Source organism: Numida meleagris, chromosome 1 (assembly GCF_002078875.1).
Source record: "Numida meleagris isolate 19003 breed g44 Domestic line chromosome 1, NumMel1.0, whole genome shotgun sequence".
Classification (NCBI taxonomy): Eukaryota; Metazoa; Chordata; class Aves; order Galliformes; family Numididae; genus Numida; species Numida meleagris.
The window spans coordinates 107627618-107638306 of record NC_034409.1 but is presented as its reverse complement, the minus strand read 5'-3'; the positions used below and the strand labels follow the sequence as shown (position 1 = coordinate 107638306).

Here is a 10689-nt window from a genome sequence, read left to right as displayed (position 1 = left end):
TGGGGATACTCAAAACTTAACCAGACAAGGCGCAGGACAACCTGATCTAATTGTACCTGCTACAGAACAGAGGACTCGTAGTTCTCAGAATGTTGCTTCCAACCACAATTTCCATTATTCTAATGTTATGATCCTTCAGGATACTGTGAGCGTGCTTTCTACTTCCTCCCTCACGGGAGGGGAGTAGTCATTGATTGGACCAACTCAGGAATTAAAGCTGTTTGGAACAGACAGATAGCTGCTTTCACAAGCTTCTCCTATTCTTCCTCCCAAATACCTCAAGGTCACAAAGACTCACCTGAGCCCATTTGTGAGCTGTGAGATTCTGATCAGCATAAAGATGGGAAGTCCTGCTCTGCTACAGATCTTCAGCAGACTCAGACAGCATAGGCAGTATTCTTGTGTTCCCATTACCTCGAGTAGGAAAAGGAAGAACTACATACCATCCTCAGATAAGAGTAGACAATAAGAGTAGACTGTAGGCAGATCTTTTATGGCTTATGAATTTACAGGCGAGCAGATCAAGATGCACTGAATGTGTTTGATTGTTGAAATCTAGGGACATAGTTTGGAAGATCTCCAGTTAAAAGTCCCATCTCCCAAATTTAAAATAAATCTTCAAAATGGAGTTGTGGATTGCTGTGGTTATCATGACTGCTTGCCAAAGGAGGCACTGTGAGGACCAAAAGAATTTTGACCTTGCAGTACCTCAAGTAATCAGAACAATCTCTGCTTTCATCACTACTTTTAGACCTTAGATTTCAAGTTTTCAACCGATGTCCATAAACTTCTGGGTTCATAAATCCATTTTGAAAGATCTACGTGCAAGGGAATCATTGAAAGCAATTTTATTGGAACTCATTTGCTACATGAGAAAAGCTTCAAAGGACTTGAAGTTTGAAAACTGCTCCCTTCAACAAAGGAAGCAGGAGTTTCATTTTCTTTAACAAGAAATTAGTGAATCTCACTTTCTATATTTTCATGTACTCCCACAATGACACACTATCTACACTGAACTCCACTTCTGAATTTTATGCTGGATCTACAGAGCTGGTTTTCACAAAACCCAAGCTGTGACTTCATTTCTTTCTTTCACATTTGAGGGTTTCCAGGAATTATGTTAATATCCTGGACTATGCATTCTTTAAAACAAGGTTCCTGACTGTATCTGACAAGTGCCTAGCAAAGCAAGGCAGTTATTCATTATCATAACATCACAGAATATGAGCATACAGTATCACATCCTGCTTGAAATTTAAATGTTAGCATATGACTCAAACACAATACCATCAGATTATAGTCAAGAACCAAAAAAATGAAGCCTTTTTCTTTGAAGTCTGGGACACAACAGTGGGAAAAAGTCTGTGTTGTGCCCTCCCTTACATTATTTCCCTTCCCAGACTGATTCATTGAACGGAAGGTATGCAAGACATGTACCAAACATACTAGAATTATGAAGTTGCCTGACTTTTCAGCTTGATTTTAGAGGTGCAGAAGATAACCCCACAAGGCACTCAAATAGGATTACACAAAGGGCGTTCAACATTATTTTTTCCTGTAATCACTGAAAAAGGGTAGCAAAAGACCTGGCATCAATATAGATTAAAATGCTGCTGCAAATCCACCTCAGAAGAACTTTCAAGCTGAGTGAAAACAAGACGCTACAGTTTCAACCCACTCCTCCTTGGCTGATTAACTAGTGTTTGTAACACCAACCTTCCTTAGAAATAAAAAGTGCATTAGGTGAGTATTTCTGATTCCAAACAGCTAACGATCACAGCCACCGTGAGCAGGCTTAGTAAACACATAAGCATATTAATGGGCACCATTTAATTTTTACTTTTACTGTTTACATTCCGACAGCTTGCAGCCTCCTCCAGTCATCATAAAATAAGCAACTGGGAACACATTTACGCACCAGCACAGACTAAACTACATGCTATGCTGAGTTTCAGCTAACGACAAAACACAGCAGCTTTACAGTGGCCCTCCAGTGGGCACTTAATAAGGGAAGTGTCCGAGAGCTCATTTTGAAGACCCATTTCCTTATTCTTTCATCTTTTTAATGTTAACAGCAAATTTCTTTCCCAAGTACAGTGCACATGGTACCACTGGTGGCTCAAAGTGACTTTCTGCTCTTTACTCCTAAATGTGGATTTATACGTTTGCTGATTTAAAATTTCATAGTTAGAGTCAGTAATATGCTTTTTAGTTTTTACAGGACAATTTATTGCTCGCCAGAGGTTTCTGACTTAAAAATCTAAACAGCAGATTGATGTAGGCCTCTTGATCCTTCTTACCATGCTTTTGCCAAGTCAGAGTACAAAATAGCTGTTCTAGTAATTGTACCCAGGGGTTTGTGTCCAGTATCCAGATAGACTACTAAAGCTGACTCCATGTTCCCTTTGATCTTGCATATTCTGCTGCTTGAAAGATTACAGACAGGTGATAGAAAATGCTGCAGCTATTGCAAGTACAACCGCACAAAGACCAATTAACACCGAAAAACGAAAAGAACAAGAAGCCAAAATGGAACCAACCCCACAACAGCTGGTGGTCATCAAGGCAGTTTTCCCAGAGGGCAGAAGACTGTTACTAATAGGATGGAAATACAAAATTTACTGAGACCAACTGTAACTGCTGCTAATACAGATTGAGAAGTGCCTCATTTCTCACATTTTCTACAGAGCAAGAGAGGAGCTGGACACAACCATGTTAATTTTTATTGTGGAAAAAAAAAAAAAGTGGGAACAGAAACATAGTCCCAGTGAACAAACAGTAATAGGAGCTGGTTTTTCCATAACGCTGTTTTGGTCACATTTAAATAACAGGCAAGTATAACTCATAGAAATAAGTTATTTCTCAAAGTTTAATGAATGTGGTATAATTCAATAGTAGCTACTTACTGAAGTTTTCATATATTTTAAATGGCTTTAACTACTGCAGAACCTGGACACTAGAACCGCCAGCAGAAGAGGAAGTTGTTGTGTTCTCCCTTTACAATAACGCAGGACTTGAGATGTTTCAATCATTACATAAACCTACATTCATCTGCTAACATACAACATACACCATTGCCACAGGAGACAAATGCTACTTGCTTTCAAACAATGATTTCAAATCAGAGCAAGTGTAACCTCTAAAGCTGGGAAAACATTTGTGTGCAAGGTGAACAGCCCGCCGCATTACAGCGATCACAGAACCACAGAATGGTTTGGGTTGGAAGGGACCTTAAAGCCCACCCACCTCCAGCCCCGCAGCCGTGGGCAGGGCTGCTCCCCACCAGCTCAGGCTGCCCAGGGCCCCTTCCAACCTGGCCCTGAACATCTCCAGCAGTACCTGCTAAAACCATGTAAAATCACAGCACATACTGAACAGATGAATCCACAAAAGCCATTACTTCCCTTGACACAGTACATAAAGAATGGTCAATATTAAAATTTTGGAGACATGGAAAAGTCAGGACAGTTCTACACTGTATATATGCTGAGAGGTAGAAAGCCTGTTTTTATTCACTGATGGATTTATTGACCTGTAGCTTGATCATAAAAATCAGGAAGTGAGGAACTCTAAGAACCAAAAACTGTTTGAAAGCTCAAGCATTATTTATCATGCATTTATTGATTTATAACAGATGATACATCAGAGCTAAATAGAAGAATATATCATTCTGCCTGCGCATTTAATTGCGGTTCTTTCAGTGCCTCGGTGATGGTCTTCCAGAAGATGGCTGTGGCTGCCTGAATTTTGAGAGAACCACAAGAGAATCAGCAAAGGTATAGATACTATATTCATGATGCTGGAGGTTCTTGTAGGTAGAATTATCGAATTCTTCTGGAGCAGGCTGAGCAGCTGCTGTAGCCTCTGTGAAAACAAACAGTAACTGGTGACTACAGGGATGCCACAACAGAGGCCAATATTCAGATCCCTCATCCAGGCAATATAAAAAAAAAAAAAAAAGTCAGCAACTATAACAAAAGGATAAGTTCAGGTTCTGCTGGTACCTTGTCCGATCTTAAATAAGCATATTAGTATGCAGCAGAGGAACAGGAATCTGTACAAGCCATCTAATACAGCACAGATTTTCAAATCCAAACTACCAGCTAATGCTGAGGGAGGATTGGGCAGAATATCTCACTTGTATTTTGAAGACATATGTCTACATTTCCTGGCTCGCTTTGGTTTTTACTTCAGCTAGAACAGTAGGTGACATTCTTAGCAAGCCAGAAGAGGCAAAGAAGCAGTGCAAATGATATATAACCATGTCAGACCATGAGATACAGCTCTTGGAACTACTTTATGGATTGAATGCTTTTCCATGCAGAAAGTGATTGAATTATTGATGTCTTCACAGTTCAATATCAAATGAGGTTATACTAACAACAATATATTAAAAGGCTTTGATACAAGTTTTCTTTCTTTTAGAAAAAAAGTAATTGTGATAGAATCTTTCAAAATTTATCAGCTCTTCTTCCTAAAAGAACAATCTAATAGTGTTGTTCAGAACTCTTTACTTCACATTAAAATCAACATTAATTCTTTCACTTTCAGAATATTATGCAAATTTAGGCAGTACTATTTACATAAAAGGTTCCCGGTACGGGCTGATTTTACAACCAAGGAAATTGCAAGAAATAAAGCTTTATTCCCAATATTAATTTATTCTCATATGCCCAGAGTTATAGCAATAGGAAAGACATAAGCATAATCCAGTGAAAAGCTTCCTCGTATAAATTTGCATGTAGTGGTTTATGTTAGAATGTATTAAGTTCCTTTTTATAATGCATCAGCCTACAATAAAAATACAAGAACTCGAGCAATTGAAAACCAGAATTTCCCTTTAATTATGACACAATTATCGCAATGTAATGCCATTGGTTTAAGAGCATGTATACATAAAATTTAGCATGGCTTGCTTATCGAATGCCGTGTAGTAAGCCATGGTTTCAGCAAAAAAATGCACAACTTATGAAAAGAAATACGCCTTCCCCTGCTGCTCAGTTCCTACTGAGACAGCTCACAGGAGACACCACTGCACATATAAAAGCTAGATGATATGGGCTTTGCTGCAAATAGCCCCAAGAACAAGGAGGCGTAGGAAAGCTTACATTCAACCTGCAAGAGACAGTTGTTCCAAATTAAGAGACAGATGCTCAGGAAGAAAAGCAGATGGAGTCTCACTTTTCCTGCCCAAATACACTGTACTTGGCTTCTCAAAGGAAAAATTTATCTCTGACTTCATCCTCCTTGCACAGAGACTTCTTCTATGCCTTCTCTCTTAAAGAGCAAGGATTCCTCAGGATGCCCTTCTGAAATGAATCAGAGGGATATTTCTGAGTTAGCACGCAATTATTTTGCTTCTTATTTAGCAGCTGAAGCCAGCAGTTTTTGCTGACTGTGTAGCATGCCTGCTCTACCAAGTGGATGACATCAGCTTAACATCTAGGCTTGTGATGAGAAAAACTATTAAATTAAATTAAAAACTATTAAAATTATTACGTCTTCAGTCTGCTTGCTGCAGACTTTGCAGATGAGTGAAAGAATATAGGAATGGGACAGAAGTATAGACTACAAAAGGTATCATTAACTGTAAACAACAAACATGAAAAGGCAGTAGCTGTTTCCAAAGGAGGTCTCAAAAGGAAGCGAGAACAACATACCTTGGAGACAGCAGCAATGCTGCTGAGCAGGGTAGCTAGGTTTCCCTGTGCTACTCCCTGACACCCAAAGATGCTTCACCAGCAGAAAAGGAGCATGAACTCACCTGTACTAACCCCTGCCTCCCATACAGCCACAGCAGCAGAGTCCTCTAGCGGGGACTCAGCGCATATCCAGCAGAAAATTTTCTGTTGTCACAGCCCTACCACCTCCACACAGCAAGAGGAGCTCAGTAGCAGAAGTGCTTTTCTTAGAATAGCCAGGTCTACCCCAAAGGTTTTGCTGGCGGCTATGTTGACAATAGGTCTGAGACATGGTTGTTACACACATCTACAGGAAAAGTTTGTCACACAGGCTTAATCTTACCCTGGATTTACAGTATCAGGGTAGTAGAAACTGTTTCATAGATCTATGAAGTGTTGTAAGCTTCACTATAAATCACGAGCACATTTCAGGACCAAGGGCTCCCTCTCCTACTCATATTTGAATCCCTCCATGCCTCATGCACTGAGGAGTCCAGAACTGGAGACCCTGCATTCCTGGTGTGGCTGCACCAGTGCTGAGCAGAAGGAAGAATTACCTCCCTCTATGTGCTTGCAGCGCTCATCCTAATGCAGCCTAGAATACTGTTGGTCTTAGGTACAAGGGCACATCGTTGGCTCATGTTTAACTTGCTATCCGCAAAGAGCCCCCAGGGCCTCTTCTGCAAGGATATAACTGGAAGGATGATGTCCTTACAGTTTTATAATGACACTGCTTCTGCTTCAAGCGGGCTTTAAAAAAAAATAAAAATTAAAGAAGCAACCAAAAGAGCAGTCTTAAGAATGGTACGCTGTCTCAGTTTGAAATCAAGAATGGCAAGTCACAAAAGATCCTGACAGAGGGGAATTTACTACTGAAATACACAAATTGAGATCAGTAGGAAAGTTAACACGACTGGCAGCAACTAAGAAAGGTAAGATGGAAAGGGAAGTATAGCTAAGGAAGCGCATAATGCTTTTTCCTAAAAAAAAAAAAACCAAACCAAAACACAACAACAACAACAAAACCCAACCAAACAACAACAACAAAACCACCACCACTGTCTGCTCTCTACTTCACAACAAGAACTAGGCTATGAGGTCAACTGTATATTACTTCAGCATGACTTTCTTAAAACCTACCAATCTCAGAATCAACACCTGTTTCTGGCATTACACTATGATTTCTTGAAGTCTACTGAAATGTGAAGCATTGTAAGAGCTTGAGAAAGAAAAAAGGAAGGAGAGAGAAGGAAAGCTGCCAAAACTTTCTGAGAAAAAAGAAAAGGGAAAACAAGCTTTGTCACACAAAACCTATGATTTTGTTCATAATCCTGTTTTCATTTTAATCAGTAACAACTGGTTTATGAAACTGCAAGTACAGTAAGAGGAAAACAGCTTCATTTCATAACATAACTGGAAACTGAGTGTTACCTTCTAGAAAGTCACTGCTATGCCATTAGCTTCAGCGTAAAGATCAGAGAATCACAGAGATGATTTGGGGGAATAATTTTTTTAAAAATACACCCTCACCTAGAAGAATCTATAACACAGTTCAAACAAATTAAAGGTGTACCATCTATTCTGCTGCTTTCTCCAGCTTGGACTCCTGTTTCCTGAACGGTCTCCTCCTTTGTACCCATCACCAACGCCGTGCTTTCAGGAATCTCCTCTTCTAGTTTAGGAGAAGTTACCTCTACAGCTTCCGATTTCTGTGTCTCCTTTACCTTTTTTTCTTCCCTTTTGGATATCAGGTTTTGATTTTTGTCTTCCTGAGTCACTGATGGAGCTTTCTGCAGAGTAGTTGCTATTTGGGCTGCCAGGGACTTTTCTTCCAAATAATCAGATTTAAGAGTGGCGTCTGTCAGGTCTTGGTTTTTATTCAAGCGTGGTTCTAAGACTAACTTCTGCCGATCTGCTTCTTTTGGAGTTGATTTTGTGTTAGGGTCTCTTGCTTTGGGTTTTAATGTTTTATGACTGACCGATGCTTTAGAAAATGCAACCTGCTTGATAGTAGGTACATCAGTTTCTGTTTTGCTTGGCTTCTTCTTAGCTACGTATTCTTTGTGACGTTTCTGGGATAAGTCATCTTTTGGTAGCTGTGATGTCTTTATTGGTATGTTCTCAGAAAAGATGGAATCTCGCCTAGGAAACTCCACTCTAGTTTTAATGGAAACTCTCGACTCATCACCATCATCACTTTCTTCTTCAGAATCTGAGCTAGAATCTGAATCTGAGCTGGATGAAGATGAAGTTTCTTCTTCAGCTAGTTCTTTCCTTATGCCTCCCCCTGTTGCAATTTTACTCAGTCTTGCCTCCTCCAGGGAAGAAACAATCACTCGCTGAGGAAATGCAACCACAGTTTTCCTTGACATCAACATTCTCAGATCTTCATCAGGTTTTGAAGCTTCCTTGGGATTAGTATTCAGTGTGCTCCCACCTTCTTTTGCAGATACTGGGTGAGAGTTAGAAGACAACATTTTAGGAAATTCAACTGTTGGTGGCTAGTATCTTGGTGCCTCCCTGTGGTGCCACTACATAAAGGGAATGGCACAAAGACAATTATCATCATTATATATATTACACAGCCCAGTTAATGAGTGATCTTAGCCATTTAATTTTAACTTTCTGACACAACCTAGTAAAAAAGCAAATTATAAAGTTATTAAAGTGAACACAGACATGAAGCAGAAAGCTCTAAGGCATTTTAAGCTAATGAAACTAAAGCGATAGTTAGCACTGAACAGTTTCTGCTGCTGCGATGCTGAAGCACCTTTTGCTCCTTGCTTTGTCAAAACTCCTTGCAAGAGCTGATTTTTTTTTTTTCTGTGCTTCAATTCTGTATCACTGGAGATGGTTACAAACACCTTCTTATCTCTGGTGAACATTAAGACAACTTGTTAGCAGAGATCTTCAAATATTTGTCCAGAAGCAGGCTAGCACAGCAGAAGACATAATAAACAGATCTAACTATTGCAGGAGGCTGGCTAATGCTATCTTTTAAGCAGCAGGGAGGGATGACTCTCAAGGAACTAGATACCTGAGGCCATACATGAAAGTATTACTAGTTCATAGGTCCGTGTGACCTACCAGCTGAACTGCATCTCAGTTTAATGCAATTTTCTTTATCACTACTTCCCATTTTAGTTTCAGATCTCTTCATTAAAAAGTCTTAAAAGGCTTCTTGATGCTTTAGAGCCTGTCTTTGTTTCTTCTCCTTCACAGACGCTTTTCATTAAGCTGAATTCTCCAGCCAACAGTTGAAGAGAAAGTAGTAACTTTCAGGCCCTTGCAAAGAGTATCAAATGCCTCTTGGATGCCCATGCCAATGATGTCCCCCAGAAGCAGATCAACAGCAAATACTGTTTTTATTAGAGAAATCAGGAGAACAAAAAGAACTGAGAGCACATTAAAAAGATACTTCACTATTGTTATTTGCTACAGGAAAGTCCATTCCATCCACAGGAGCTGCACCGTTTCCAACCCGTAGTATAATTCAACTGACTTCCGCACTTTTGTGCAGATATATCTGCATGGTTTGGAAGCCCGGACCTACTTCACAGGACTGTAAGGTAGACTGCAGTTTCTTCCCTTACTAGTATTCTCTAGTAATACCTTGTATGACCAAAGGAGTTACTATAAGTAGCTCTGAATGGAAGCAAGTCTTTAACAACGTTGAGATAAAAATATCACAAAACAGACAGATACATCTAATTAAAAGCCAAAAATAGAAATACAGAGCTCTTACAATCAATTCAAATAATAAAGATATACTATCAGTTTACTATTCAGGTAATACTTTTGGAGAATTTCAGACATGTATCTCTGCCGGACTAAAGGTACAGGGTGGGGAAAGAGGATGGGAGAAGCAAGAGGATGGACAATCACCTTTGAAGGAAGCCTGACTCCCTGCCCAGACTGACAGCAAAACACAACAGCCTGTATAATCTAACATTTGAGAAAGCATCCATCAAGGCTGAAGAGTTCTTCAAAGAACTGCACAGGAAGAAATCAAGAATGCCAAAAGGGAAGACAGACAAGCGAAACCCAAGCAAAAGCTGAAGTATTAGTACTAAGATGTCCGAAGAAATCAAGAAGGCAGGCAGCGTTCAACTTGAGCATTAAGAGGAAGTGTTGCTGGAAAAATACTTTAACCAGGAATATCTGGATATGTGGAAAAGTCACATTTCCACTCATAATCGTGAGCATAATTGGTGCTTACAGTTTAGTCAGGGTATTTCAAACTTTATATTGCCTGATTTGTGTTTGTCTATTTCTGAACTGACTCTGATGAAAGAAAAACACTGTTGTAACATCAGTGTAATTACAGAAATGTGTTTAAAACATGTTCATGCTCAAAAAAGCGGTACCCAGAACTTACAGGTCAATTCCCCATCACTGATTCCATCAGTACACATGATCACTGTGCCAAAATGTGCACATTCTGGTCTAGCTAGAGTCTTAAAAAGATAACTACATACTGTACATCTTAACTAAATGTAACCATCTGCAGGGAAAACGGTTGTAAGAGGTAGCCTGACAGGTCTCCTGGCACTTTCTGAAATCAGAGAGCTGCAAGAAAATCAACTTTCAAGCATCTTACTGGTGTCCGGCGGCGTCCTGGAGCCTCCAGACTGGGTGCACAGCGTTGCCCCTCGGAGCCCCCAGGCCTCCAGCCGCGCCGCCTGAAAAAACACAGCCATTAAGCTCTCAGCCACTGGCCCGGGACCTCTCCGAGGCACGGGTCGGCCGCTCCGAGCCTCGGAGAGGCCCCGGACCGAGATTCTTTGGAGCTAGGAGCGCTGTGAGACTCCCACCTTGCGGGCCGCAACCCGCCCGTAGTACAGCAGCGAGGGCGCCGCCATCTTGCCCTGCTCCCTAAGCACCGTGCTGCCCTCTATCAGCTTTGCCTTCTGTGTTTTTTTTTTCCTTCCTTCCTTCCTTGTTTTTTTTTTTTAATTTTTTTCCCCAGCGATCCTTTTTATTTATTTATTTTATTTTATTTATTTTC

At 40.3% G+C, this 10689-nt stretch overlaps 1 protein-coding gene across 3 annotated transcripts; it reads right to left on the bottom strand.

The window, feature by feature from the left end:
• NDUFV3 (NADH:ubiquinone oxidoreductase subunit V3) lies at positions 2856–10650 on the bottom strand. 3 transcript variants are annotated; one of them, XR_002441654.1, is made up of 5 exons: positions 10496–10650; positions 10282–10363; positions 7255–8133; positions 5109–5309; positions 3729–3864 (listed from the first exon to the last, which is right to left on the bottom strand). XR_002441654.1 is itself a non-coding variant. In XM_021406571.1 (4 exons), the coding sequence occupies exons 1-4, from the start codon at positions 10541–10543 to the stop codon at positions 3698–3700; spliced, it is 1176 nt and encodes a 391-aa protein (XP_021262246.1). In that variant the 5' UTR covers positions 10544–10650; the 3' UTR covers positions 2856–3697. The 3 variants fall into 3 exon arrangements, 2 of the variants coding, with proteins under 2 accessions (XP_021262246.1, XP_021262253.1); XM_021406571.1 differs by lacking the exon at positions 5109–5309 and having other exon boundaries at positions 2856–3864; XM_021406578.1 differs by lacking the exons at positions 5109–5309; positions 7255–8133 and having other exon boundaries at positions 2856–3864; positions 10496–10648.

Excerpts from the sequence above, each read along its gene's own strand:
- NDUFV3 (XM_021406571.1), bottom strand. The coding sequence starts at position 10,543 with ATGGCGGCGCCCTCGCTGCTGTACTACGGGCGGGTTGCGGCCCGCAAG. Across the intron at positions 10,364-10,495 it reads GGCGGGTTGCGGCCCGCAAG|GCGGCGCGGCTGGAGGCCTG; the intron begins GTGGGAGTCTCA and ends GTGTTTTTTCAG. Across the intron at positions 3,865-7,254 it reads AGAAAGCAGCAGAATAGATG|AGGCTACAGCAGCTGCTCAG; the intron begins GTACACCTTTAA and ends TTGTTTTCACAG.